The following is a 24,613-nucleotide window of genomic DNA, read 5'->3' as shown; positions in this document are numbered from 1 at the left end:
CGTGACGGTTCGCAGGCGTCGGGGCCCGAGTGGTTTTCGTTGGCGTGGGACGTGATTGCTTCTGATGGCCGCGCGTTTTTTTTTTTTTTCACTCGGGGAAAAAAAAAAAAAAAAAAAAACGCGGTGTAGTTAGAAAGCGGTCATACGTGCGGATAAGCTTATGTGTTGTATTACGTAACGGTGAGTTGTTGTACAGTTGTAGGGAGTATTATATTACATTAAGGTGAGTTGTTGTACAGTTGTAGGGAGTATTATATTACATTACGGTGAGTTGTTGTACAGTTGTAGGGAGTATTATATGACATAAAGGTGAGTTGTTGTGCTGTTGTAGGGAGTATTACATAACGGTTGAGTTGTTGTACAGTTGTAGGGAGTATTATCTGTTGTTGTAGTACAGTTATAGGGAGTATTATCTGTTACATTAACATAAGTTGTTGTACAGTTGTAGGGAGTATTATATTACATAAAGGTGAGTTGTTGTGCAGTTGTAGGGAGTATTATCTTACACAAAGGTAAGTTGTACAGTTGTAGGGAGTATTATATGTTACATATGGATGAGTTGTAGAGTTGTAGGGAGTATTATCTGTTACATAAGGGTGAGTTGTACAGTTGTAGGGAGTATTATCTGTTACATGAGATGAGTGTAGAGTTGTAGAGTTGTAGGGAGTATTATCTGTTACATAAGGGAGAGTTGTAGAGTTGTAGGAGTATTATCTGTTACATAACAGTTGTAGAGTTGTAGGGAGTATTATCTGTTACATAGGGAGTTGTTGAGTATTATCTGTACATAAGGTAGTTGTAGAGTTGTAGGGAGTATTATCTGTTACATAAGGGAGTTGTAGAGTTGTAGGGAGTATTATCTGTTACATAACAGTTGTAGATTGTAATGTTACATGGAGTGAGTTGTAGGGAGTATTATCTTACATAGGTCAGTTTTAGAGTTAGAGGAGTTGTAGGGAGATTATCTGTTACATAGTTGTAGAGTTGTAGGGAGTATTATTGTTACATAAGTCAGTTGTAGAGTTTGTAGGAGTATTATCTGTTACATAAGGGTGAGTTGTAGAGTTGTAGGGAGTATTATCTGTTACATATGGATTGTGAGTTGTAGGGAGTATTATCTGTTACATATGGATGAGTTGTAGGGAGTATTATCTGTTACATAATAATTAAAACGCGGTGTAGTTATAAAGCAGTGGGATAAGCTGGGATGTGTTTTTGCGACTCTGTAAGTCGATCTTTCCTTCCTGATTGGTCCGTGGCCTGGATCCTCCCTGAAGGCCCTGGTCTGTTCTCTGGTCTGTTCTCTGGTCTGTTCTCTGGTCTGTTCTCTGGTCTGTTCTCTGGTCTGTTCTCTGGTCTGTTCTCTGGTCTGTTCTCTGGTCTGTTCTCTGGTCTGTTCTCTGGTCTGTTCTCTGGTCTGTTCTCTGGTTCTCTGGTCTGTTCTCTGGTCTGTTCTCTGGTCTGTTCTCTGGTCTGTTCTCTGGTCTGTTCTCTGGTCTGTTCTCTGGTCTGTTCTCTGGTCTGTTCTCGGGTTCTCTGGTCTGTTCTCTGGGTCTCTGTTCTCTGGTCTGTTCTCTGGTCTGTTCTGTTCTCTGTCTGTCTGTTCTCTGGTCTGTTCTCTGGTCTGTTCTCTGGTCTGTTCTCTGGGTCTGTTCTGGTCTGTTCTCTGGTCTGTTCTCGGGTCTGTTCTGGTCTGTTCTCGGGTCTGTTCTCTGTCTGGTCTGTTCTCTGGTCTGTTCTCTGGTCTGTTCTCTGGTCTGTTCTCTGGTCTGTTCTCTGGTCTGTTCTCTGGTCTGTTCTCTGGTCTGTTCTCTGGTCTGTCTGTTCTCTGGTCTGTTCTGGTCTGTTCTCTGGTCTGTTCTCTGGTCTGTTCTCTGGTCTGTTCTCTGGTTTGTTCTCTGGTCTGTTCTCTGGTCTGTTCTCTGGTCTGTTCTCTGGTCTGTTCTCTGGTCTGTTCTCTGTTCTGTTTCTCTGTCTGTCTGTTCTCTGGTCTGTTCTGGTCTGTTCTCTGGTCTGTTCTCTGGTCTGTTCTCTGGTCTGTTCTCTGTTCTCTGGTCTGTTCTCTGGTCTGTTTCTCTGTTCTCTGGTCTGTTCTCTGGTCTGTTCTCTGGTCTGTTCTCTGGTCTGTTCTCTGGTTTGTTCTCTGGTCTGTTCTCTGGTCTGTTCTCTGGTCTGTTCTCTGGTCTGTTCTCTGGTCTGTTCTCTGGTCTGTTCTCTGGTCTGTTCTCTGGTCTGTTCTCTGGTCTGTTCTCTGGTCTGTTCTCTGGTCTGTTCTCTGGTCTGTTCTCTGGTCTGTTCTCTGGTCTGTTCTCTGGTCTGTTCTCTGGTCTGTTCTCTGGTCTGTTCTCTGGTCTGTTCTCTGGTCTGTTCTCTGTCTGTTCTCGGGTCTGTTCTCTGGTCTGTTCTCTGGTCTGTTCTCTGGTCTGTTCTCTGGTTCTGTTCTCTGGTCTGTTCTCGGGTTCTCTGGTCTGTTCTCGGGTCTGTTCTCTGGTTGTTCTCTGGTTTGTTCTCTGTCTCTGTCTGTCTCTGTCTCTGTCTGTTCTGTTCTCTGGTGTTCTCTGGTCTGTTCTCTGGTCTGTTCTCTGTTCTCTGTTCTCTGGTCTGTTTCTCTGGTTTGTTCTCTCTGTTCTCTGTCTTCTCTGGTCTGTTCTCTGGTCTTTCTCTTGGTCTGTTCTCTGGTCTGTTCTCTGGTCTGTTCTCTGGTCTGTTCTCTGGTCTGTTCTCTGTTCTCTGTCTGTTCTCTGGTCTGTTCTCTGATCTGTTCTCTGTCTGTTCTCTGGTCTGTTCTCTGGTTCTCTGGTTCTGTTCTCTGGTCTGTTCTTCTCTGTTCTCTGGTCTGTTCTCTGGTCTGTCTTTCTCTGGTCTGTTCTCTGCTCTGTTCTCTGTTCTGTTCTCTGTTCTGTTCTCTGTTCTGTTCTCTGTTCTGTTCTCTCTGTTCTCTGTTCTCTGTTCTGTTCTCTGTTCTGTTCTCTGTTCTCTGTTCTGTTCTCTGTTCTGTTCTCTGTTCTGTTCTCTGGTTCTGTTCTCTGTTCTGTTCTCTGTCTGTTCTCTGGTCTGTTCTCTGGTCTGTTCTCTGGTTCTCTGGTCTGTTCTCGGGTCTGTTCTCTGGTTTGTTCTCTGGTTTGTTCTCTTTCTGTTCTCTGGTCTGTTCTCTGGTCTGTCTGTCTCTGTTCTCTGGTCTGTTCTCTGGTCTGTTCTCTGGTCTGTTCTCTGGTCTGTTCTCTGGTCTGTTCTCTGGTCTGTTCTCTGGTCTGTTTCTCTGTCTGTCTGTTCTCTGGTCTGTTCTCTGGTCTGTTCTCTGTTCTCTGGTCTGTTCTCTGGTCTGTTCTCTGTCTGTCTGGTCTGTTCTCTGGTCTGTTCTCTGGTCTGTTCTCTGGTCTTGTTCTCTGGTCTGTTCTCTGGTCTGTTCTCTGGTCTCTCTGGTCTGTTCTCTGGTCTGTTCTCTGTTCTCTGGTCTGTTCTCTGTCTGTTCTCTGGTCTGTTCTCTGGTCTGTTCTCTGGTCTGTTCTCTGGTCTGTTCTCTGGTCTGTTCTCTGGTCTGTTCTCTGGTCTGTTCTTCTGTTCTCTGGTCTGTTCTCTGGTCTGTTCTCTGGTTTGCTGAAAGGACCGACTCTGGATAAACATGGAGTTTCCTCCGTCACCGACGACAGCGAAGTACACGTCTCCCAGTTTGTTTTTGCTGCTTTTTTTTCACACGATTAGGTGACTTTTAAAATGTAATCCCCTACAGATTACAGATTACACACACCAAAATGTAGTTTGTAACGTAATCCATTAAATTACTTAAAGTGAGTAATGTAATCTGAATACTTTGGATTACTTGATTTGTTGTAGAGAAGCAAAGACGAGGAAATTCATATAAGATGTTTTATCTGATAAAAGAAAATTAAAAAGTCCAGATTTTACTGAACCAAATTAAAAATATTATTGATAGAAAAGGAGGAAACACGTCCACACAGTATGAATTAATCCTGTTAAATCTTGGTTTAGTCCTGGTTTTAGACCTGGTTTTAGACCTGGTTTTAGACCTGGTTTTTGACCTGGTTTTAGACCTGGTTTTAGTCCTGGTTTTAGACCTGGTTTAGTCCTGGTTTTAGACCTGGTTTAGACCTGGTTTAGACCTGGTTTTAGACCTGGTTTTAGTCCTGGTTTTTGACCTGGTTTTTGACCTGGTTTTAGACCTGGTTTTAGTCCTGGTTTTAGACCTGGTTTAGACCTGGTTTTAGACCTGGTTTTAGTCCTGGTTTTAGACCTGGTTTAGACCTGGTTTAGACCTGGTTTAGACCTGGTTTTAGACCTGGTTTTAGACCTGGTTTTAGACCTTTTAGACCTGGTTTTTTTTAGACCTGGTTTAGACCTGGTTTTAGACCTGGTTTTAGACCTGGTTTTAGACCTGGTTTAGACCTGGTTTAGACCTGGTTTTAGACCTGGTTTTAGACCTGGTTTAGACCTGGTTTTAGACCTGGTTTTAGACCTGGTTTTAGACCTGGTTTTACCTGGTTTTAGACCTGGTTTAGACCTGGTTTTAGACCTGGTTTTAGACCTGGTTTAGACCTGGTTTTAGACCTGGTTTTAGACCTGGTTTAGACCTGGTTTAGACCTGGTTTTAGACCTGGTTTAGTCTTGGTTTAGTCCTGGTTTAGACCTGGTTTAGTCCAGGTTTAGACCTGGGATCTAGCCCCAAATGTGAAAACAGGAAAATCCCGCCGTGTAATCCATTTATTTCAACAAAGTAACTGTAATCCAATCACCAACTGTAACCGAATACAGTTACTCATAATTTGTACTCTGATTACGTAACTCTGGTACATGTAATCTGTTACTCCCCAACCTTAAGTAGAAGTATTTTATCACAACTTTTCAACGCTCCTCCAGGTTCGTAAATTCGTTTTTTTTTCAACTTAAAGCCGCTTGTGGTTCCAATCTTGACACTTTTCACGCATATTTCTCCATTTCCCCGAGAGGAAGGAGTGGAAAAACCCAGCGAGGTTCAGACAGGCCCCATGACCTTGTTGCTTTATTATTCTTTTGACGCTTGCGCTGGAGGTGTTGAAACGTCGGAACAGAACATGAGAGACGATGACCGCTCCGTTTACTTATCCGGCTGTCCCGTCCACTTGGAGGATTTAAGGCGGCGCTCGGCTGCGGTTTCGATTGTTTAGACTGACACCTTGAACCATAACGCCAGTCAAAAACGGGAGGAAATAAGTCTATTTACCGGTGATAAATGCGCTGAACACAGGCTTTTCACCTCTGACCAATGTTTGCGGTGAAACGAAGAGAAATAATTGGAAGGGGAATTTTTTTTAACACGTTCTTAAATTTAGATTTAAACTTTATTGATCCACAAGGGAAATGACTTGGACACAGCAGCTCAAAAAAGTCACAATTTATTACAAAAACGAAGAGAAAAAAAGATAATAAAACTACAAAATAAGTAGCAATTAAAATAATAAAAAAAACTACAAAAAAAACGTAAAAAACCCAAAAAAACTGACTGTTGTCAACTAAAACATAAATTATTAATTATTAAATAATGTAGAGAGTATTATCTGTTGTTATACAGTTGTAGGGAGTATTATATTACATAACGGTGAGTTGTAGAGTTGTAGGGAGTATTATCTGTTACGTAAGCGTGAGTTGTACAGTTGTAGGGAGTATTATCTGTTATATAAGTGTGAGTTGTAGAGTTGTAGGGAGTATTATCTGTTGCTTTAAAAAAAAAAAAGACTTGTTAACTAAGACATAAATTATTAAGTAAAAGACAAATATCGTAATATAAATACAGGGAGTATTATCTGTTGTTGTTGTACAGTTGTAGGGAGTATTATCTGTTACATAAGGGTGAGCTGTACAGTTGTAGGGAGTATTATCTGTTACATAAAGGTCGAGTTTTTGTACAGTTGTAGGGAGTATTATCTGTTGTTGTACAGTTGTAGGGAGTATTATCTGTTGTACAGTTGTAGGGAGTATTATCTGTTGTACAGTTGTAGGGAGTATTATCTGTTGTTGTTGTTTTCAATTGGCCACACTGTCAACAAAGCAAAGCGTGAATACTTTGAGGATTTGAACATTTATTTTATTTTTATTTTTATTTTGCTGTGTTTTAGTTTCATAATTCGATCAGTCTTGATGGTGACGACACTTTCCTCCGTCATCTCACCTTCTTCTTGTTTGTTTTTGCAGGAATGGCAGAACTCGATCCAGAAGAACGCGGGTCTGGCCTTCATCGAGCTGGTGAACGAGGGCAGGTACGTCACGTGACGCTCAGACACACATTTAAAGCTGCACTGTGGAACTTTTCTGTCGGAGATAAACAGACCTTTGTTTTCAGTATGTGAACAGTTTATATATGTAGTGTTTTTAGTTTTTTTTACTTGTTCTTGTCATTTTGAAGTAATTTGTTAAACCAGGACTGAGACCAGGACCAGACCAGGACTGAGACCAGGACCGGGACCAGGACTTAGATTGGGACCGAGTCCAGGGCCGAGTCCAGGGCCGAGTCCAGGGCCGAGTCCAGGGCCGAGTCCAGGGCCGAGTCCAGGGCCGAGACCCGTTTAGTCCAGGTTTAGTGCCGGTTTAGACCCGGTTTAGACACGTTTTGGTCCTGCTTTAGTCCTGTTTTAGTCCTGGGTTCAGTCCCGGTTTAGACCCAGTTTAGACCCGTTTTTTGTTTTAGTCCTGTTTCAGTCCTGTTTTAGTTCTGGTTTAGTCTGTTTTAGACACATTTTAGTCCTGTTTTAGACCTGTTTTAGACCTGGGTTCAGTCCCAGTTTAGACCCGGTTTAGACCCAGTTTAGACCTGGTTTAGACCTGTTTTAGTCCTGTTTTAGTCCTGGATTCAATCCCAGTTTAGACCCGGTTTAGCCCTGTTTTAGTCCTGGTTTAGACCTGTTGTAGTCCTGTTTTAGTCCTGTATTTAGTCCTGGTTTAGACTCTGTTTAGACACATTTTAGTCCTGTCTTAGACCTGTTTTAGACCTGTTTTAGTCCCATTTTAGACGTGGTTTAGACCCTGGTTTAGACCCTGTCCAGTGGATTTGGTTCACGTCCCGCACAAACGCCGCCCTCGCCAGTATTGATCTACGTCTTTTAAAACGCGCTCGTCTAATCCTCTGTAATGATCATGAGGCCGGTGATGGATGCAAACATACCTGAACCGGGACTAAACCAGGACTGAGACCAGAACCAGACCAGGACCGAGATCAGGACCAGGACCAGGACTTAGATCGGGACTGAGACGAGGAGGCTTTAGTCCTGTTTTAGACCTGGGTTCAGTCCCGGTTTAGAACCAGTTTATACCCATTTTACCCTGTTAGTTCTGGTTTAGTCCTGTTTAGTTCTGTTTTAGTCCTGTTTTAATCCTGTTTTAGTCCTGGGTTCAATCCCGGTTTAGACCCGGTTTAGACACATTTTAGTCCTGTTTTAGTCCTGTTTTAGTCCTGTTTTAGTCCTGTTTTAGTTCCTGTTTAGTCCTGTTTTAGACCTGTTTAGTTTTAGTCGTGTTTTAGTCCTGGGTTCAATCCCGGTTTAGACCCCGTTTAGACCTTTTAGTCCTTTTAGTCCTGTTTTTTCCTGTTTTAGTCCTGTTTTAGACCTGTTTTAGACCTGTTTTAGACCTGAGTTCCCAGTTTAGACCTGGTTTAGACCTGTTTCAGTCCTGTTTCAATCCTGTTTTAGTCCTGGGTTTCCTGGGTTCAGTCCCACTTTAGACCCATTTTAGCCCTGTTTTAGTTCTGGTTTAGTCCTGTTTTAGTCCTGTTTTAGACCTGGGTTCAGTCCCGGTTTAGACCCATTTTAGACCTGTTTTAGTCCTGTTTTAGTCCTGTTTTCAGTCCTGTCCTGGGTTCAGTCCTGGTTTAGACCCATTTTAAACCTGTTTTAGACCGATTTTACCCCTGTTTTAGTTCTGGTTTAGACCTGTTATAGTCCTGTTTTAGTCCTGGGTTCAATCCCAGTTTAGACCCGGTTTAGACACATTTTAGTCCTGTTTTAGTCCTGTTTTAGTCCTGTTTTAGTCCTGTTTTAGTCCTGTTTTAGACCTGTTTTAGTCCTGGTTTAGACACTTTTAATCCTGTTTTAGACCTGAGTTCTGTCCCGGTTTAGACTCGGTTTAGACCCGGTTGTGTGGACGACGGGGTTTGTACTTCACTTTAAAGAGGCGACGCTCGTGCAAACATACCTCGCGTCACGGCCGTTTACCGTTAAAACCGCGGTGATTTAAACGCCGCCGTATTCGCTCTGGAAACTTACTTCAGCTTTTCCACCCTCACGTCGTTTTAAAGCTGCCGTGTTACGCGGAATAAACTCCTGCGAGGTTTAAGACGAGTTCTAGTGTCGTTAAATCCTCAGAAACTCACTGTACCTGGAGTTTAAATCCTTTATTATTGGTCTGTTTACGTCTCCAGACCTCAAAGTGCTCTGATCCACCTTGTGATGTCATGAAGTGGTAGTTTAGGAAGGTGAGCAGCTTCCTAAAGCAGGACTAGACCAAGACCAAAGCAGGACTAGACCAGGACTAAAGCAGGACTAGACCAAGACTAAAGCAGGACTAGACCAAGACTAAAGCAGGACTAGACCAAGACTAAAGCAGGACTAGACCAAGACTAAAGCAGGACTAGACCAAGACCAAAGCAGGACTAGACCAAGACTAAAGCAGGACTAGACCGAGACTAAAGCAGGACTAGACCGAGACTAGACCAGGACTAGACCAAGACTAGACCAACACTAAAGCAGGACTAGACCAAGACTAAACCAGGACTAGATCAAGACTAGACCAAGACTAGACTACTGTAAAACCAGGACTGAAACAGAACTAAAGCAGGACTAAAGCAGGACTAGACCAAGACTAAAGCAGGACTAGACCAAGACTAGACCAAGACTAGACCAAGACTAGACCAAGACTAAAGCAGGACTGGACCAAGACTAAAGCAAGAGTAAAGCAGGTCTAGACCAAGACTAGACCAAGACTAGACTATAGTAAAACCAGAACTGAAACAGGACTAAAGCAGGACTAAAGCAGGACTAGACCAAGACTAGACTATTGTAAAACCAGGACTAAAGCAGGACTAGACCAAGACTAGACCAGATCTAGACCAAGACTAGACCAGGTCTAGACCAAGACTAGCCCAGGACTAGACTACTGTAAAACCAGGACTGAAACAGAACTAAAACAGGACTAGACCAAGACTAGACCAAGACTAAATGACATTTTCATTTTCCATGACTTTTCCAGGATTTCCATGACCGTGGGAACCCTGTTTAAACTTAAACGGCCCATATTACACAATTTTCTGATCTATGATATAACGTCGTTTCCTCATTTAAAACATACGTGGAGTTTTTTCTTTTTTTTCTTTTTCACACGTTTAACACAAATCCTGCATGTTTAGACTGAATTCTCTTTTGTTTAAAAGAAACGACAATAAATGCACTGACAGTATTTTGAATGTTAAAAAATAGGGATGTAACAATATACAAATCTCACGATACGATATTTATTGCGATATTTTGTGAAGGCGAACAAAATTGTGAATATGCTACTTTTTCCTCTTAAAGAACTAAGATTTAAAAGTGTAGAACTGTTATTTCTTCATGTAGTTTGCTCCAAAACAGAGCAAAGGATCATGGTCTATGTAGTTCCCTCTGTTTTTTTAGTTATTGCTGCACCAAAACAATGAATTTAACTTGTGTTTCAATATTTTGTGATGGCCCCTGATATTATTGAGAGACTTTTGACAATATATCACGATATTTTGTTTATTGTATTAAAAAACTAGGTAACACTTTATAATAACTACACCTTATTTAGCCTTAATAAAGCATGAACAAAGGCTTAATTAATAATGATTCACGCTTAGTAACTACTTAATTACTACCTTGATTAGCACTTGCACTTAATCTGCCTGTGCTGTAAATAGTTACTCATAATTATTTCATACTTAATTACTCATGAACTAACCATTTGTGCATTTATTAATCATGAATAAACTATGAAAGAATGATTTACTAATAATACAATGCAATGATCATTCAGGCAGCTGTTATCTGTTCGTTAAGTCTTTTTGAGAGCTTTTCTAAAGTGAAGACAAATTATGCTTTATTAAGCATTTACTAAGCGTGAATCATTATTAATTAAATCTTTGTTCATTATTAATTAAGTCTTTGTTCATGCTTTATTAAGGCTAAGTAAGGTGTAGTTACTATAAAGTGTTACCAAAAACTATAATCTCAAACCATAAGGTGAGTGGAAAGGGTTAACATTTCATATTTAGCCTTAAAATTCGGATAAATTCTACACAAGACTAGACTACCGTAAAACCAGGACTGAAACAGGACTAAAGCAGGACTAGACCAAGACTAGACTATCGTAAAACCAGGACTGAAACAACAACAAACCTTTCCACAAACCATAAGGAGAGTGGAAAGGTTTAACATTTCACATTTAGCCCTAAAAATCTGATCCGTTCTTCACATGTAGGTGCTGTAAAATCATGGAAAATTCACTTTAGGTCATGAAAAAGTCGTGGGAAAAATTTCGAAAGTTTTTGTCCGTGAAAAAGATCGGGAACCCTGCTTAAATAAATCAACTTTTTTCTTTTCTTGTAACACATTTGCATAAGAAGTTCAAACACGATACAGGACCAATCTGCGTTTCTACGTACGAAAATACTGAAGTACTTTGCAGAAACCTTCGTCCGGCTCTGACACCGCGCTGATATAGGGCCGGCGTAAACTGTAGCTCCACAGCGCTCTGAAAGCGTCTCCTCCAAAAAAAAAAAAAAACGTCCCACCGGTGAGTCGTTTGGCGTGCGGAGAAGAGCCGTGGAGCCGTTATTGATAGCGAGGTCTGTCCGGGACCAGAGACCCGGGCGACGGAGGCCCCAGCACCTCCGCTCCCCTGCTGCCCTGCTCCGAAACACCGGGCTTGGGTTACAGCGCTCCCCCCGGCCCCCCCTCTTACCCCCTCTCACTCCAAACCCCATTCCAAACCCCTCCAAACCCCTCCAAACCCCCTCCAGCCCCTCTCCAGCCCCTCTCCAGCCCCCCCAGCCCCTGCTCTGTTATTGTTCCACTTTGCACAGTCCTGACCTTTACTGCTGTACTGAGGTTTGGGGCGACACCAAGTACATGCAGGTTTCATTAGCGCCGATAAGGCCCGAGGAGCCGGACTCAAACCTACGCGCCGCAACGACGACTCAAATCAACTGAAGACGACGTGAATCAAGAACGTTTTATTACGATTTCAGTCAATTTCACGTGACGAGTACAATTATCGACCAATGGAACAAGAGGTTTTTTGTAGTGAAAATGTGAAATTACATCTGGAATTATAACTTCTAACTAGTCAAGAACACTCCGCTCAATAGTCGGGAAGCCAAAGTCTCAAAAGCTCAAGAAAATGGGTTGAACCTGACATCGTCTACCATACTTTTTTTTTTTTTTTTGTTAAGTGTGATCTTGAGGACCAGTAATTGCGAAAAAGAATTGTGGCCATTTTAGTGCATGTAACCTTCATATTTTGAAAAACAATTTAATTTCTCAGTCAGGAATAGAAATACACTAGATCAGTCATGTCAAACTCAGGCCCGGGGACCAAATTTGGCACGCGATATAATTAAATTTGGCCCGCGAGATCATATCAAATGTGTATTAGAGCTGATACACATAGACTATAGAGACATTATTTATTTAAAATGTTGGGTAACACTTTAGATTAGGGAGCACATATTAACACTGTTGGGCAAGTGACTTTAACACTGTAATGTGTTATTTATTTATGATTTGTTTCTGTCATTTCAAAGTGATTCGTTACATGACAATATTACTGTGTTTAAAACGTTACACGACTATTACAGCACTTTAACGTTACTCTCACTAAAATAACTGCGAAGATGCTGAACTTTGCCGTCTATCTAAAACTAAACCAGGTCTAAAACTAGGTCTAAACCAGGTCTAAACTAGGACTAAACCATGTCTAAACCAGGTCTAAACCTAGGTCTAAACCAGGAGGTCTAAACCAGGTCTAAAAGGTCTAAACCAGGTCTAAACCAGGTCTAAACCAGGTCTAAACTAGGTCTAAACCAAGTCTAAAACTAGGACTAAACCAAACTGTCTAAACCAAGAGGTCTAAACCAAGTCTAAACCTCTAAGTCTAAACCCTAAACCAGTCTAAACCAAGACTAAACCAGGTCTAAACCAGGTCTAAACCAAGACTAAACCAGGTCTAACCAGGCTAAACCAAGACTAAACCAGTCTAAACCAGGTCTAAACCTCTAAACCCTAAACCAGGTCTAAACCATGTCTAAACCAGGTCTAAACCAGGTCTAAACCAAACCAGGACTAAACCAGGACCAAACCAGGACTAACCTTGGACTAGAACTTGGCATCTTCTGTTACATTTTCTCACTGTTTTTTGCAGTGATATTGAGCCTTTGCACATTTACCGGCCGTAATGAAATACGATCGCACTCGTCGCACGTCAGACCTCGAGTCCGAGACCAAGCGCCAACAAGACTGAGACAAGACCGAGTCCGAGACAAGACCAACACTGTTAAAAAGACGTCTCAAGACCAAGTCCGGTCTCGAGTACGACGACACTACTTCTAACCATGTATTTTGTTTTTGTATTTATCTAGGGCCCCTTGTATGAGCCGAGGTCACTTCAGGGGAGTTTCCTTTTTACAAGACTTTCCTAGAATTGTATGAACTGTTCTAAATTCATTTCCAAATCCAAATTTCAATAGCACATTTTTCAAACAAAGCAGTTTGCACAGAGATCATAAAATGAAGACGACAAAAAGTTAAATTGCTAAAAATTTTATCATACCAGTCCTTAAAAAAAAAAAAAAAAAAAAAAAAAAAAGTAAAAATCTAATAAAAGCAATAAAATAAAAATAATAAAGTAAGAGTAAATAAAATAAAATAAAATATATAATAAATAAAAATAAATGTTTGTATATGTTTTGTTAAATAAATAAATAAAATAAGAGTAAATAAATAAAATAAAAAATAAATAAATAAATTAATTAATTAAAATAAAATAAAATAATAAAATAAAATATAAAATAAATAAAATTAAATATGGTTAGAAAAACAACAACTCTTTGCACTTAAAGATTCACTGTGGAACTTTTCTGACAGTTGATCCACCACCTGCTTGCCTCATGTTGATGTTGTTGCTTACCCCGGGATGTTCCACAGTATGGCATTAAACAAAAATAACTTGTATTCATTATATTAAGGTTTTATTTAGGTTTTAGACGCCATCCGTGCATGTCTAAGTAATCTAGCGATCTCTCCCAGGTTTCATTTCGTTAGCAGGACGCACGCCGCTTGTGTTGCGATGGCGCTCTGAAGGGGAGCGACTTAACACAGAGAGCAAAGGCAGTCAAGAGCGTCAAAAACGAAAGCGAAACTCATAAAACGTGTTAATAACGTTGTTTTTCGGCGAATATAACATTTTAAAAACAATAAAAGGCGACAAGGCGGTCCAAATATGTTCCGCGTTCGCAGTTAATCCCCCGCACCTCGTCTTTAACAAGTCAATTAGCACCTACAGAGCAGAAAACGCCAAGATCTCCTCTGGTGCGGTTTCACAAATTCGATTTTCTGCTCATTTTGCACGGCTCCTTTTGGGTATTTTATGGGTATTTCATGGCTGTCCCGTATCCAGTTCCCCAGACTGAGCCGAGCAGATGTTGCAAATGCCCCAGAGTCCTGCACGTATTATGTTATATTATTACATCACCGATCCGATTAAATAAACAGCGGCGCTTGTTTTTGTTTTTGTTTTTTTTCGCAGGCTGCTGAGTCACACCATGAAGGATCACCTGGTCCGAGTCGCAAACGAAGCGGAGTTCATCCTGAGCCGACAGAGAGCGGAAGACATCCACAAACACGCCGAGTTTGAGGTAAGTTTTTTTTTTTTTTTTTTTTTTTTTTTTTTTGTGTGTGTTCGAGTATCGGCCGATATCAATACTCGATACCGATCTTCATGGACGTAATGTAAATGTGTGTATACAAATCTAAATAAGATATACCAATATATTTCTTGTGCAGAGTTCATATGAAACACAAACATTTTAATCCTCAAAACAGTGAAAATGTCAAATATGTCGCATAAATCGAGTTTCATTCGTCTAAACAAACAACAAAACTGTAGCTGTAACAAAATAATTTAGTAAAATGTACCAAAAAATACTCTTGATGATATATCGATACAGGAGCCCACGATATCGATACTGTGTCTTTTGTGTTCCTGGCAATGATGACTTTCAATAATAACTTTTAATATTGAATTTTCATATTTAAATTTTTTTTTAAGTGCATTCATAAATGATTTTTGATACAGCAAATAATCTCCAACTTCATCCAGGCCTAAATGAGGCAACTTTTAACATCCCTGAACATCAGTACGTCACCAGGACTAAACCAGGTCTAGATCAGGACTAAACCAGGTCTAGATCAGGACTAAACCAGGTCTGAATCGAGACTAAATCAGGACTAAACCAGGTCTGAATCGAGACTAAATCAGGACTAAACCAGGCCTAAACTAGGTCTGAACCAGGACTGAACCAGGTCTAAACCAGGTCTTAACCAGGCCTAAACCAGGACTTAACCAGGTCTAGATCAGGACTAAACCAGGTCTGAATCGGGACTAAATCAGGACTAAACCAGGCCTAAACTAGGTCTGAACCAGGACTTAACCAGGTCTAAACCAGGACTAAACCAGGTCTAGATCAGGACTAAACCTGGTCTGAATTGGGCCTAAATCAGGACTAAATCAGGACTAAACCAGGACTAAACTAGGTCTGAACCAGGACTGAACCAGGTCTTAACCAGGCCTAAACCAGGAATAAACCAGGCCTAAACTAGGTCTGAACCAGGACTGAACCAGGACTGAACCAGGTCTAAACCAGGTCTAAACCAGGTCTGAACCAGGACTAATCTTGGACTTGAGCGAGAGGACCCTGAGCCCGCAGAGCCGAGTGTCTGCGAAGCGTGATTGGATGACAGTCGTCCTTAGCTTTAGGGTGGAAGCTTTAATATAAACCCTTTTAGGTTTTTAGCCTCTTCTAGCCCCTACTTTTTTTTTTTTTCTTTTTTATTGTTATGTTATATGTGCTAAATAATAAATAAATAAATAAATAAATAAATAGCTCCATGTAGTGTGGAGCTCTGTGCCGGCTCGTCCTGACACTCAGTCCTGGTTCAGTTCTGGTTTAGCCCTGGTTTAGTCTTGTTTTAGTCCTGATTTAGTCTTGTTTTAGTCCTGATTTAGTCTTGTTTTAGTCCTGATTTAGTCTTGTTTTAGTCCTGGTTTAGTCTTGTTTTAGTCCTGATTTAGTCCTGATTTAGTCTTGTTTTAGTCCTGATTTAGTCTTGTTTTAGTCCTGATTTAGTCTTGTTTTAGTCCTGATTTAGTCTTGTTTTAGTCCTGATTTAGTCTTGTTTTAGTCCTGATTTAGTCTTGTTTTAGTCCTGATTTAGTCTTGTTTTAGTCCTGATTTAGTCTTGTTTTAGTCCTGATTTAGTCTTGTTTTAGTCCTGATTTAGTCTTGTTTTAGTCCTGATTTAGTCTTGTTTTAGTCCTGATTTAGTCTTGTTTTAGTCCCTGATTTAGTCTTGTTTTAGTCCTGATTTAGTCTTGTTTTAGTCCTGATTTAGTCTTGTTTTAGTCCTGATTTAGTCTTGTTTTAGTCCTGATTTAGTCTTGTTTTAGTCCTGATTTAGTCTTGTTTTAGTCCTGATTTAGTCTTGTTTTAGTCCTGATTTAGTCTTGTTTTAGTCCTGATTTAGTCTTGTTTTAGTCCTGATTTAGTGCTAGTTTATTCCTGGTTCAGTCCTGGGATCAGTCCTGGTTTAGTTCGTGTGTGTCGTGCCTCCGCAGTAGCTCTTTGGCGCCCCCTAGGGAAGGCAGTCCTCACCTATTCAAAACCACTGCGTTAAACGATACGATATGTCGATATGTTTGCACACTCCTCGCCATGACTTTTGTTTTTATGGAACCATATTGAATCGACCTGAAATATTTCGTATCGAACCGTACTGAATGGAAAGTACACAGTATTGAAAAGTGTATCGTGTCGGCAGCGTCTTCCTTGCGACACGTGCTTTTTAAAACAAACGAACATGAACTGCAGAGTGAGTCACCGCGAGCGAACTGCAAACGAGAGCCGCCCGTCACACAGTCCCCCCCGAGTTTGACGCCTGCTTCGATAGTGCTTTGACAGCGACGGGTCACAGCTTCATATTTTCACTCGCCGTCAGTGGAGATGTAGAGAAAACAGAGCCGCGGTACGAGCCGAGGTAACGCCGGCTCGGGGGCTTGTCCGTCACGGGCTCGGAGCCGTCACTGCCAACCTGAAGCGCAAATGTTTACTTTTCAAACATAACCCGAAGCCGCTGGTCACGAGGCTCTGACGCAGCACACGGACGAGCGGCCAAACGCAGCACAGTCACAGATTCTGAAGGCGACTGTGGACGGTGCAGGTGAACAACGGCTCTGTTTACTTTAAAATGTTGGTAAAGAAGAAGTTGGTTAAGATTTTGAGGTTTTCAGTTCAAATCAGAGGCAGTGTCGGGGAGTAACGCGTTGTAGGCGAGTTTCATTGTTGACAAAAGCGCGCGTTGCATGCTGGGAATTATTTTGGTCGGCGGCAAGAAACACTAATTCAACATGACGGACGGAGCGAGAAAGCACGTAAAGGGTATTGATCCCGGTTATTTATCCACTCTAACGGCAGAGGACCCAAGACCATTTGACCAGAAATTGGTCATAAGCATCGACGGACGACAAATCACCCTTTTCAACCCCGACAAAAGGTGGAACAAACCAAATTTCTGGTCAGAATCACCAACTACCTGGACAAATATTCACTTGGGCGACATCCACAATGACTTGGTGGAAACTCCTGGGCCATTCACAGCAGAAAAGATGAAAACCTCCAAGAGTCTCGATGTGTTGTTGAACTTGTTGGAGTCCACGGTTTGTTAGGATCTTCTACGTTTGCTCTGTGGATGTTTGAAAGCCGTTTAATTCACCGTTAGTGGTTCTTTTCACTCAGAATACGAAAAAGACATTTTCCTTCTTCCGTGCTTCTATTTGTGCATCCGATAATGCAGCAGGAATTTACCATTATCGGGGATAAATACGCGAGGTTACGCACTGTGTTTGACCGTCGACCAAAATATTTCCCAGGATGCAACGCGGGCTTTTAATAACAATGACGTCAGCTGAAACTCGACTATAAAAGTAACGAATTCACTGTAATGTGTTGCTTTTTTCTGTAACGCAGTAATGTTACGGCATTACAGGGAAAACATTTTAATATTTTACTCAGTACAAATGTGAGTAAAGTGCGTCACAAAGCTTTTTAACCTGGATTGAAGTGGTGGGTTTTTCTTCATACAATTTGCTAAAATCACCCGCGAGATCAGCGGCGGTAAAATGTCGGAGACGCCGGTCCTTTCGCCCGCGTAGACCGTCAGGTGACTGAACCAGGACTGATCCAGGTCTGGAACCAGACTGAAACCAGACCGGGACCAGACCGGGACTGAGACCGGGACTAGACTGAGATTGAGACCAGACCAGACCGAGACCAGACCAGACTGGGACCAGACCGGGACCAGACTGGGACCAGACCGGGACTAGAGTGGAACTGAGACCGGGACCAGACTGAGACCAGACCGAAACCAGACTGAAACCAGACTGAAACCAGACCGGAACCAGACTGAAACCAGACCGAAACCAGACCGGGACTGAGACCGAGACCAGACCAGGACCAGACTGAGATTGAGACCAGACCAGACCGAGACCAGACCGGGACCAGACTGGGACCAGAGTAGGACTCGGACCAGACTGGGACCAGACCGGACCAGACTGGGACCAGACCGGGACCAGACCGGGACTAGAGTGGAACTGAGACCGGGACCAGACTGAGACCAGACCGGGACCAGAGCGGGACTCAGACCGGGACCAGACCGGGACCAGACTGAGATTGAGACCAGACCGAGACCAGACTGGGACCAGAGCAGGACTGAGACCATAGCGGGACCAGACTGGGACCAGACCGAGACCAGACCGAGACCAGGTTGGGACCAGACTGGGACCAGACCGAGACTGAGACCAGAGCGGGACCATATCGGGACCAGACCAAAACCAGGCCGGGGCCAGACTGGAGGCTCAGAGCCCATGGCAGGCCCGGAGCTCAAAGCTGAGGCTCGGAGTCCGCTCCGGTCCCAGTCTGGTCCCGGTCTCAGGTCTGATCTCAGTCCCGCTCTGGTCTCGGTCTGGTCCCAGACCTGGATCAGTCCTGGTTCAGTCCGACATCACAGTCACAGGAAGTCACGTAAACGGGAACCGGTCCATTATCCGTTTTTTCCCATTTTTCATTTAAACACAAAATCAAAAACTGTAAAAACGAATCATTATCTGTTTTTTCATTTCGGTTTTGGAGACAAATAACGAAGAAAATAGTTGTTTTTTCGTTTTCTTACTTTGGGTTTTATATCAAAAAAAGAATGATCCTCTTTCTCCTCCAGATGCTGCGGCCGATTCCCAATTTACTGCTCGACGAAAATGAACGAAAGGCCGTAACTTTTTAACTGTTCCATTTTTTTTTTTTTTTTTCTTCCCCCGCCTGATTTCTGAAGTTGCTCTCGCCGGCGCATCTCCCAAATCAGATATCGGCCGTTGTTTGTCCCGGAGTGCGTTTCACAATTGAATTCGGGCCCTTTAAACGCGGTGGCTCCTCGTGACCCCGGAGGAACGCTGGAGCCTGATAAGTCCCGCTCTGATATTGCCGTATTGATTTTTGCCCCGTACAAACCCACTGTGAGCCGCCGCCGCAGCCAACAGTTTCATTTTGCGCTGCCACTATAAAAATAACAGGCCAATGAAACATCCCCCCGGGGCCCCCCGAGCCCGCACTCTCAGCCCGGGGCCCTTCAGAGGTGAAAGGGGTAAAAAAAAAAAAAACAGCGAGGATACGGCCAAATAAACACGCACCTTTGTTTTCAGTTTGTAAACCGTTTATAGACGGTGGTTTTACCTTGAAGTGACTCTGAACACGGCTGTAAAGTCTAGATTTGGGTTTGGACTCTGTCAATTTGTTGGTTTTGCTTTGTGGTGGTGGTGCTGGTCCTAGGTTCCAGTTCCTAGTCCAAGATTAGACCTGGTTTAGACCTGGTTCAATCCTGGTTTAGTCCTGGTTTAGACCTGGTTCAATCCTGGTTTAGTCCTGGTTTAGACCTGGTTTATACCTGGTTTATCCCTGGTTTAGTCCTGCTTTAGTCCTGCTTTAGACCTGCTTTAGACCTGGCTTAGTCCAGGTTTAGTCGAGGTTTAGTCCAGGTTTAGTCCTGGTTCAGTTCTGGTTCAGTCCTAGTTTAGTCCTGGTTTAGTCCAGGTTTAGTCCTGGTTTAGTCCAGGTTTAGTCCTGGTTTAGTCCTGGTTCAGTTCTGGTTCAGTCCTGGTTCAGTCCTGGTTTAGTCCTGGTTTAGTCCAGGTTTAGTCCTGGTTTAGTCCTGGTTTAGTCCTGCTTTAGACCTGGTTTAGACCTGGTTTAGACCTGGTTTAGTCCTGGTTCAGTTCTGGTTCAGTCCTAGTTTAGTCCTGGTTTAGTCCAGGTTTAGTCCTGGTTTAGTCCAGGTTTAGTCCTGCTTTAGTCCTGTTTAGTCCTGGCTTTAGTCCTGGTTTAGACCTGGTTTAGTCCTGCTTTAGTCCTGCGTTAGACCTGGTTTAGACCTGGTTTAGTCCTGGTTCAGTTCTGGTTCAGTCCTAGTTTAGTCCTGGTTTAGTCCAGGTTTTAGTCCTGGTTTAGTCCTGGTTTAGACCTGCTTTTAGACCTGGTTTAGACCTGGTTTAGTCCTGGTTTAGTCCTGCTTTAGACCTGGTTTAGACCTGGTTTAGTCCTGTTTAGTCCTGTTTAGTCCTGCTTTAGACCTGGTTTAGACCTGGTTTAGTCCTGGTTCAGTCCATATACGGCACAAACGTTCAGCATCTTAGTTCAGCAGTTATTTTGGTGAGAGTAAATTAAAAGTGCTGTAATAGTTGTGTAATATTTGACATTTTAAACACAGTAATATTGTAAAGTAATGAATTACTTTGAAATGACAGTAACATATCATAAATAACACATTACCTTACGTTTATTCAGTTACGTATGGGTTTTTTTTAGCTCAAAAATACCAGGCCTTCTGACTGTGAGCGGCGTCGCCTCGCCACAGATCTGACCTGTAACTTGGTCTGGTTTGGTCTCCATGAAGATAGAAAGGTTTAATGCCACACTGTGAAACATTCCAGACAAAGCAATAAAGACAAAACCAGTTGAGGGACCCTCCACCAAAAAGTTACGCAATGCACCTTTAAACGAACCTTTAAATATTAAGTCGGGTGCAGTTTAGTTTCTGTTAGAGGCAGAGGTTGGGGCTTGTAATTCGTGACTTGTACTCGACTTGAGTCACTATTTTTAGATCTTGTGACTTGATAAAATGGACTAAGACTTGGGACTCGACTTGGACTTGAACGTCAGTGACTTGGGACTTGACTCGGACTTGAGCCCTGTGACTTGAGAAGACTTGATGCTTAGACTAGCTGACCAAAAACTGTTAAGAGCTCTTAAATCTCAATTCTTTCCGTTTTGACCGTAATAATTCGCAATCTCTTCAAGGCATTTTAAAAGGAAAAAATAGCATTTCTACAACTCTTATATAAATTATCTTAAAAATATACCAAGACTTTTTAAGTGCAATTTAGGTTAAACATTTGATTACCTGCAAAAATCTATGATATATATGGTATTTTGGTTTAAAGACCTGAAATGACTTGTCCAATGGGAGGTGACGTCGCCGTAAACGTCATCACAACAAAGCTATGCGGCTGAATCCTAATCCTAAGAAAATAAACTTGAAGAACGAAGCGAATACAGAGCAGTGGGCGATGAAAACAGGAGTTAGTCTTTGAAAATGTGTGATTAAAGTTTACTTAAACATACACGAATCACTCCTAATACAACTTTGGGTGGATGAATAGTGAGAGGAAACAATGACAACATGGTAAAAGCTCTGAAAAGTCGATTTTGCAGAATAGATCCTGCAGCTAAAACGTTCCTGGAGTTTGTTTTCAGAGTTTTGTATCTCAAACTCACCTGAGGCGGTTCGTTCACTCTAATCTCTTTTCGTTTTGTTTTCTTTCCGGAGAGATCGGTTTAGTCAAACAGAAGCTTCAGGTGCCACACAGACACAGACACAGAGACAGACACAGACACAGACACAGAGACAGACACAGACACAGACACAGAGACAGACACAGACACAGAAGCAGCAGCAGAGGTTCACATTATTGGACACATAAAAACAAATTTATGTTTGCTGCTTGTCAGGGTTCATATCCTCCAGTCGAGACTGACAGAGGAACAACGTGATTTACAGACTCCTCCCCTCACAGACATATGCTGCTGTACCATACACCCCCATACACATCCCCCCTCCGCCCCTCGTCGTGTTTCTACTACACTCTCTCTCTGCTCTTCTGTCTCTCTGTTCGCTCTCTCTCTCCTTCTCTTCTCTCTCTTTTCTCTTTTCTCTCACTTCTCACTCTCTTCTTTCTCTACTCATTCTCTCTTCTCTGTCTTCTCTCTCTCTCCTCTTCTCACTCTCTCCTCTTCTCTCTCTCTTCTCTGTCTTCTCTCTCTCTCTCTCTCTCACTCTCTCTCTCTCTCTCTCTCTCTCTTCTCTCTCTCCTCTTCTCTCTCTCTCTCTTCTCTTCTCTCTTCTCTCTCACTCCTCCTCTGTCTCTCTGTTCACTCTCTCTTGCTCCTCTGTCTCTTCTCTCACTCTCTTTCCACCCCTCTGTCTCTCTTCTCTCACTCTCTCCTCCCTCCTCTGTCTTTCCTTTCACTCTCTCTTTCCCGCTGTCGCTCTTCTCACTTTCTCCTCTCCCCTCTTTCTCCTCTCACTCTCTCTTCGCCCCTCTGTCCCTCGTCTCAGTCTCTCTCTACCTCTGTCTCTTCTCTCATTCTCTCTTCCCTCCTCTGTCTCTCCTTTCACTCTCTCTCTCTATCTCTCCTCTCTCTTTCTCTCTCTGTCTATCCTCTCACTCTCTCTCCGTCCCTCTGTCTCTCTCCTCTTACTCTCTCTGTTTAACTCTCTTTTCACTCTCTCCCCCCATATCTCCCCCACTCCCTCCGTCTCTCCCGCTCTCTTCTCTCTCTCTCTCTCCCCTGTATCTCCCAGAATGCGTGAGAATGGAGTTCTCTCTCTCTCTCTCTTTTCTGTCTCACTTCTCACGCTCTTCTTTCTCTACTCATTCTCTCTTCTCACTCTCTCCTCTCTCTCTTCTCTCTCTCCTCTTCTCTCTCTCTCTCTCTCTCTCTCTCTCTCTCTCTTCCTCTTCTCTCTCCTCTTCTCTCTCTCCTCTTCTCTCTCCTCTCTCTCTCTCCTCTTCTCTCTCTCTCCTCTTCTAACTCTCTCCTCTTCTCTCTCTCTTCTCTCTCTTCTCACTTTCTTCTCTCTCTCCTTCCCCCTCTTTCTCCCCTCTCTTCTCACTTTCTCTCTTCTCACTCTGTTCTCATTCTCTCTCTCTTTTCTCACTCTCTCCTCTCACTCTCTTCTCATTCTCTTCTCACTCTCTCTCTCCTCTCACTTTCTCTCTTCTCTCTCTCTTCTCATTCTCTCTCTCTTCTCTCTCTCACTCTCTCTCTTCTCACTTTCTTCTCTCTCTCTTCTCTCTCTCCTTCTCCCCTCTCTCTTCTCACTCTCTCGTCCTCTGCCTCTCCTCTCATTCTCTCTCCTTCCTGCTGTCTCTCTTCACTCTCTCTCCTTTTCTCTCCTCTTCACTCTCTCCTCCCCTCTCTCTCCTCTCACTCCCCCCAGTGTCTCTCTCACGCTCTCTCCATCCTGTCTCTCTCCTCTTACTCTCTTTTCACTCTCTCCCTCCATATCTCCCCCCTCCCTCCGTCTCTCCATCTCTCTCTCTCTCTCTCTCTCCCTCCGTCTCGTCGGTTCTCTCTCGTGCGGAGTGAGTTATTAGAGCGTCTGCGGGTGAAACAGAGATGGAGATAACGAGGAGGAAATCCAATTACCTTTTAGGGTTTTTTATCTAATGGGATCCTTAATGTGGACGAGATCTGCAGATCCCACTCCCCACACAACATCTACTCCTGCCGCCGCCGCTGCGAGTGATGGACTCTGATCTGAGCGACGAGGAGAGAGAGAAGAAGAGAGAGAAGAGAGAGAGAAGAGAAGAGAGGGAGGGACAAGAGGAGAGAGGAACGAGGAGAGACTCAAAGGAGAGAGAGAAGGACGAGGAGACTCTGAAGACACCACCGCTGCTGCTAGAAGTGATGGACTCTGATCTGAGGGACGAGGAGGAGAGAGAGAAGAGAGAGGGATGAGGAGATACGCAGAGGAGAGAGAGAGAGAGAAAGGGACAATGAGCGAGAAAGAGGAGAGAGGGATGAAAGGAGACACAGAGGAGAAAGAGGGATGAGGAGAGACGGCAGAGAGAGAGAGACGAGGGCAGAGAGGGATGAGAGGAGACAAAAGAGAGAGGGGATAAAGGGAGAGAGGGACGAGGAGGGAGACAGGAAAGAGAGATAGACGAGGAGAAAGAAAGGACAGAAGGATGAGGAGAGACACAGAGGAGAGAGGGATGAGAAGAGACGGAGAGAGACGAGGAGGAGAGACACAGAAGGGAGAGAGAGAGAGAGGGATGACGAGACACGAGAGAGGAGGATGAGAAGAGACACGGGAGACAGGGAGGGATGAGGAGAGACAGAAGAGAGGGATGAGGAGAGATAAGAGGAGAGAGGCGAGGTGAAACACGGAGGAGAGAGACGAGGGGAGAGAGGGATGAGGAGAGACACAGAAGAGAGAGATGAGAAGAGACACGTGAGAGACACAGAAGGGAGAGAGAGAGGGATGACGAGACACAAGAGAGAGGGATGAGGAGAGACACAGAGGAGAGAGACAGGAAAGAGATAGACAAGGAGAGAGAGAGAGGAGAGAGAGGGATAAGGTGAAGCACAGAGGAGAAGAGGGATGAAAAGAGACACAAGAGAGAGGAACGAGGAGAGAGACACAGGAGCGAGGGATGAAGAGAGACAGAGGAGAGAGAGAGAGGAGAGAGACTCTGAAGACACCACCGCTGCTAGAAGTGATGGACTCTGATCTGAGGGACGAGGAGGAGAGAGAGAAGAGAGAGGGATGAGGAGGAGAGACCACACAGGAAAGAGAGAGGGATGAGGAGATACGCAGAGGAGAGAGAGAGAAAGGGACCATGAGCGAGAAAGAGGAGAGAGGGAGGAAAAGAGACATGAGAGAGAGGAACGAGGAGAGAGAGAGGGGGACAAAGAGAGACACAGAGGAGAAAGAGGGACGAGGAGAGACGAGGAGAAAGACAGGAGAGAAGGATGAGGAGAGACACAGAGGAGAGAGGGATGAGGAGAGACACGAGAGAGAGAGGATGAGAAGAGACACAGAGGAGAGAGGGATGAGGGGAGACAGAAGAGAGGGATGATGGGAGACACAGAGGAGAGAGAGGGATGAGGAGAGACACAGAGGAGAGAGGGATGAGAAGAGACGAGAAGAGAGAGAGAGGGATGAGAAGA

General features: G+C 43.4%; 1 protein-coding gene across 1 annotated transcript in view; it reads left to right on the top strand.

The window, feature by feature from the left end:
* lrba (LPS responsive beige-like anchor protein) overlaps window positions 1-24,613 on the top strand; it is a 702,007-nt gene that overhangs the window by 320,825 nt on the left and 356,569 nt on the right. Inside the window, 2 exon segments of the mRNA XM_055158186.1 lie at window positions 6,187-6,251; window positions 13,804-13,912. Coding sequence (XP_055014161.1) covers window positions 6,187-6,251; window positions 13,804-13,912 — 174 coding nt within the window.

Source organism: Boleophthalmus pectinirostris, unplaced genomic scaffold (genome assembly GCF_026225935.1).
Source record: "Boleophthalmus pectinirostris isolate CB_2022bp ecotype Guang Dong unplaced genomic scaffold, ASM2622593v1 HiC_scaffold_22, whole genome shotgun sequence".
Taxonomy (NCBI): Eukaryota; Metazoa; Chordata; class Actinopteri; order Gobiiformes; family Gobiidae; genus Boleophthalmus; species Boleophthalmus pectinirostris.
This window is presented reverse-complemented; position numbering and strand designations above follow the sequence as displayed.